Source organism: Brassica napus, unplaced genomic scaffold, assembly GCF_020379485.1.
Source record: "Brassica napus cultivar Da-Ae unplaced genomic scaffold, Da-Ae ScsIHWf_1184;HRSCAF=1699, whole genome shotgun sequence".
In the NCBI taxonomy this organism is placed as follows: Eukaryota; Viridiplantae; Streptophyta; class Magnoliopsida; order Brassicales; family Brassicaceae; genus Brassica; species Brassica napus.
The window spans coordinates 44527-49655 of NW_026014604.1; the positions used below are offsets into that span (position 1 = coordinate 44527).

General features: G+C 38.3%; 1 protein-coding gene across 1 annotated transcript; it reads left to right on the forward strand.

Moving 5' to 3' along the window:
• Positions 1–2959: 2959 nt before the first annotated feature.
• Positions 2960–4885, forward strand: LOC106359203. The gene is made up of 6 exons (XM_013798936.1): positions 2960–3126; positions 3452–3661; positions 3741–3873; positions 3948–4247; positions 4336–4572; positions 4640–4885. The coding sequence occupies exons 1-6, from the start codon at positions 2960–2962 to the stop codon at positions 4883–4885; spliced, it is 1293 nt and encodes a 430-aa protein (XP_013654390.1).
• The last annotated feature ends 244 nt before the right edge of the window (positions 4886–5129 follow it).

The following is a 5129-nucleotide window of genomic DNA, read 5'->3' on the forward strand; positions in this document are numbered from 1 at the left end:
TTATCGTAACACCATATAATTTGCCACCATCTTTGTGTATGAAACGCGAGTTTCTCTTTCTCACAATTCTAGTTCCTGGCCCTGAGCATCCTAAGAGATCCCTTGATGTCTTCTTGCAGCCATTGATTTATGAGTTGCAAATGTTATGGGATTATGGAGTTGAAGTGTATGATATAGCTTCTAGGGAGAATTTTATGATGCGTGCAGTGCTTATGTGGACCATAAACGATTTTCCCGCATACGGGATGTTATCTGGATGGACAACACATGGAAGATTAGCGTGCCCTTACTGTCAAAATAACACTGATGCATTTCAACTGAAGAATGGAAGGAAAACATGTTGGTTTGATTGTCATCGACGATATCTACCCCCTGATCATCCCTATCGTAAAAGCACGACATTGTTCACTAAGAACAAAAAGGTGTTTGATGGGCCGCCACCAGAAATTGATGGAGAATCTATCCTTACTCGGTTAAGAGATTTTGGTTTGAAGATGACAGATGAATGTGGTGGAAATGGGCATAATCCAGTTTATGGATATGGGGAACATCACAACTGGCATAAGAAAAGTATTTTTTTGGAAGTTGCCGTATTGGAAGGACCATCTACTTAGGCATAATTTAGATGTGATGCACATTGAAAAGAATATCTTTGACAACATTATGAATACCATTCTCAATGTGAAAGGGAAGACAAAAGACAACCTGAAGTCTAGATTAGACTTGCCAGATATTTGTGCCCGTAAGTCCCTTCACATTGATGGGAGAGGAAAACTGCCAATGCCAATTTATCGGTTAGATGCAGCTTCCAAGCAAGAGTTCTTCGAGTGGATTATTCATAGCGTCAAATTTCCAGATGGATATGCATCTAATCTAAGGAACTGTGTAGATAGGCGAGAAGGAAAGTTTTCTGGTTTGAAAAGTCACGATTGTCATGTCATGATGCAGCGCCTTTTTCCATTTTGCTTTGCTGGCCTTCTTCCACAAAATGTACATGAAGCAATAGCAGGTAAATTTAGTTTATTTAAAATTTGGTATCTATTACATTTTATCACTTCATTTCTGAAATAATTTTGGTTTTGTTACAGGAATGGGAGCTTTCTTTCGAGATTTGTGCTCGAGATCATTAACATCAGATGGGATCCAAAACTTGAAAAATAAGATTCCAATAATCTTATGCAATCTAGAGATGATTTTTCCACCATCTTTTTTTGATGTTATGGTGCATCTTCCAATCCATCTCGCTCGAGAAGCAGAACTTGGAGGTCCTGTTCAATATCGGTGGATGTACGTGACTGAGCGTTCTATGTTTCATTTGAAAAGGAAAGTGAAAAATTTAAGCCGAGTTGAGGGATCTATTGTTGCACAAAGCATCAATGAGGAAACTTCACAGTTCGCTTCTTACTACTTCGCCCCCGAAGTGCAGACTAAAAGTCGAAAACCTTCAAGACATGATGATGGAGGCCAAAGAGCAGTTTATCCGGTTGAGGTCCCAAGCATTTTTTCTCAAATTGGTCGATTAAGTGGAAGGGGAAAAAGCAGAAGACTCACAGAGCAAGAGCAATTGCACTTACATAAGTACATTTTAGCTAACTGCGAGGAAGTCATGCCATATGAAAGGTATTTATATTTTAGTATCATATATTAAAGTCATATATTCTAAATAAATTTGTAAGTAAATATGATTCCATTTCCAGGATTTACATGGGACAAATAAGGGAAGCATATCCTTATTACACTCAAGACCAGCTGTCAGAACTTAAGGAAAATGAGTTCGTAAATTGGTTCAAATTCTATGCAAGTTTTATGACACTCTTGTATATTATTTTTGAATATTGCAAGTTTTGTACATGCTGCATGACTTAATAAATTTGACTATTATACAGGTAAAGTTTCTTGTGTCTAGAGGAGATCCCATTCAGCCATGGCTAGAGGAAATGGCCGCTGGTCCTAAATTTGTTGCTGTGTCTTACCCAATGTATTGCTCACGAGGATATGCTTTTAAGATTTTCCGCGAGAACAATACACAATCAACTATAAATCACGGTGTATCGGCTAGAGCTGGCGAAATAATTTACTACGGTATTTTGCGTGAGATATTGGAGATTTACTATCCAGGGATCCTTAATTTGAGATGTGTTGCCTTCTTTGCTGATTGGTACAACCCGATTGTTGGATACGGTGTCCGGATTGACGAATTTGGAGTTACATCAGTTCACTCCAGAAGAAGACTTGCAAACTATGATCCGTTCATTCTAGCTTCACAAGCAGATCAAGTAACTTACCTTCCTTATCCTCGTGTGAGGAATAAACAAGACCCTTGGATCACCGTGACACCTGTTACCCCAAGAGGGAGAGTGGATGGAGTTTCGGATACGCCCGCGATGCAACAATCCTCAAGTAATTTGTTAGGTGATCTTGATGTTCATAATGCTCATGAAATCGATCTTGTTGTCGATTATACTGGTGTAGGCGACAATGAAGTATTCTCAGATTTGAAGTCGGACAGAGGAGAATTCGACGATGACTTTGATTCAGCTTCTTCAGAATATTCATCTGATCCAGAATAAATAATATATTTTTTATAAATTAAAATTTTTCTAATAAATCTATGTTCTTTATAAGATGTGAAAATATATTTTTAATAAATTGTAATTTTCCTAATAAGTCTATGATCTTTTGAAAAATATGTTTTCAGATTTAAAAAAAATTTAAACAAGTTTATGAAAGCAAAATATATTTCATATGTTTTTTTAAAAAAAAATTAAAGAAGGTTTCAAAGCAAAAAAATTAAACAAGGTTTCAAAGCAAAAAAAAAAAAATCGATTTCTCTCTTTTTTTTTTATTGATACATTAATTTCCGACCGCACATGGTGGTCAGAAACTTCCGACGGTTAAAATTTGGTCAGAAACTTCCCACCCTCTTCCAACCGTTGCGTCGGTCGGAAATCGTTTATATATGTGTATCAAAGACCGTAACCCTAATCTGTCTCCTTCCCATCTGTTTGCTCCGCCGAAACCGCCCATCTCAACCTCTCGTCTGGGCCGCTCTCACACCCTCCGTTCTCGCCGCTCTCACCCTCCGTTCTGCGCCGCTCTCACCTCCGTTCTGAGCTTTCACCCTCCGTTCTGAGCCGCTCTCACCCTCCGTTCTGCGTCGCACTCACCGTACGGTCTGCGTCGCACTCACCCTACGGTCTGCGCCAATCTCGCCCCATCTCTCTCTCTTTTCTCGAAAACCTCAAGCGAAATTATGTAAGTTTATGTCTTCTTCTTTGTTTAGTGTAGCTTTTGTGGTGAATGATATTTCTAAAGCTTTGTTTGATAATTCTCTGTCAATAATTGTTGCATTCTGTTTATACTAACAAAATTTATTTTCAGTTGTATGTTATGAACTTGTTGTTCTTTACAGTGGATAATGTTGTACTGTAATTATTTTGTTTGTCTCGAGGTCGTATGCGGATTTTCTCTCTGGTTCAATTCCATCTGCTTCCTCTCCTGTTTTGGGTTCTCCTTTTACCCAGAGAACCAGTGTCCCCCAGCAACAGCCAGCAGCGCCCTCACAGATAATTGAGGATAGGTTACTCAACGAGCTGTTGTTGGCACCAGGACGAGAGCTTCTTCCGAAGCTGAGCCGAAATGGTGAACCAAATACTAGTTGGTAAATTTTTTTTATGTTTTATCTTACCATTTCTGTTTTACAATTTCTTAATTTCTCAATGTTTTCAATTTTGTTTTAGGTTTAGGAAAAAAAATCGCAATGCCATTTGCAAGTCTATTTTGAAATGCTTTCATAGTCTCCTTGATTTGCCATATCCGACTTATGCCCACGTGCCATTAGAAAAGCAGAAGATGTGGCTCCGTTCATTTGCTGTAAGATGTCTTTTTGTCATTTTTAATTTGACTCGACCATTAGTCAATATGTTGATTGTGTTTGTTAATTGCAGCAAGATTGGAATTGGGACCCTGCTATCACCAGTGAGGTACGGACAGCCTTTAATTTGCAGGCTAAAACTCAGTACAAGAGCAACATGACTGAGTGGAAGAAAAAGTGGAAGCTGAAGAAGGATAAGCCCACAGGTCTAAATGAAGATGTGTGGGTTGGGTTGCAAGCTTATTGGCAACTCGATGCTACTGCATCTATCGCTGATACCAACTCTCAGAATAGGCGAAGCCAGCGTGGTGGAAAAGGTTTAGCAATACATAATGGTGGTGCTAAAACAAGAGAGGAACGAGAGATAGAAATGGTAAGCTTTACAATTAAAGTTATACTACTCTTAACTTCTTCTTAAACATTGAACTGATATTATTCTATAACTTGTGTTTTTATGCTAGACTGCTGAAAACGATGGTGTGCCACCAGATTGGTTAGCATTGATGAGAGATATGCACACCAATAAACAAACTGGTGAGGTGCAAGATCCCGTCGCAAGAGAGTTGTTGGAAACTTTGACTAAGCTCAAGGAGGATAAAGAAGCACAACTTCAGCAGTCTCAATTGTTTGGCAATGATGGTGCATCTACAGCTTCAAACATGCTGTCCGGCGAAGAGATCAACCAAATCGTTCTTGAGGTATTTTTTTTTTCTGTGATTAACAAGTAATTTATAGTTCTTGCTAAATTTGCCTTTATTTTTGTAGAATGTCCCTGTTAAGAAAGGTCGCCGCTATGGTGTTGGTCGTGTTTCGGAGGGGATCTCATCCTCATCTCAAGCCACCTTTTCTTCCCCGTCTCTTGTCCATGAGATGGAGCAGCTGAAGACTGAGCTTATTGAAGAGCGGACAAAACGACAAGCTTTGGAGGACCAGCTTCGTTCTGTCACTGATTTCATTTCTCGAGTTTATCCGGAGGAGTTCTCTGCTTCTCAAAGTCAACCTGACCAGTAATGTTTTCCCAAATACTTTCTGTTGTACTGGATTATGTTTTCTTCTGTTTTGTATTGTATTATGTTCTAAGACAATGTAAAACTTATTTTAATTATTAGAATCATATGTTTAATTATTTTGTATACTTCTTAAGATAATTTCAAATTTTAATTTGTATAAATGTCCATTTAACCGTTTTTAATTATAATAATACAAAACAAAATTTCTGACCGATATTAGCGGTTAGAAATTTCCGACAGATGTG

Coding starts and splice junctions, on each gene's coding strand:
- LOC106359203 (XM_013798936.1), top strand. CDS start 2,960: ATGTGTATCAAAGACCGTAACCCTAATCTGTCTCCTTCCCATCTGTTT. Junction 3,127..3,451: donor GTTCTGAGCTTTCACCCTCC/GTTCTGAGCCGC, acceptor GTTTGTCTCGAG/GTCGTATGCGGATTTTCTCT. Junction 4,573..4,639: donor TCAACCAAATCGTTCTTGAG/GTATTTTTTTTT, acceptor TTATTTTTGTAG/AATGTCCCTGTTAAGAAAGG.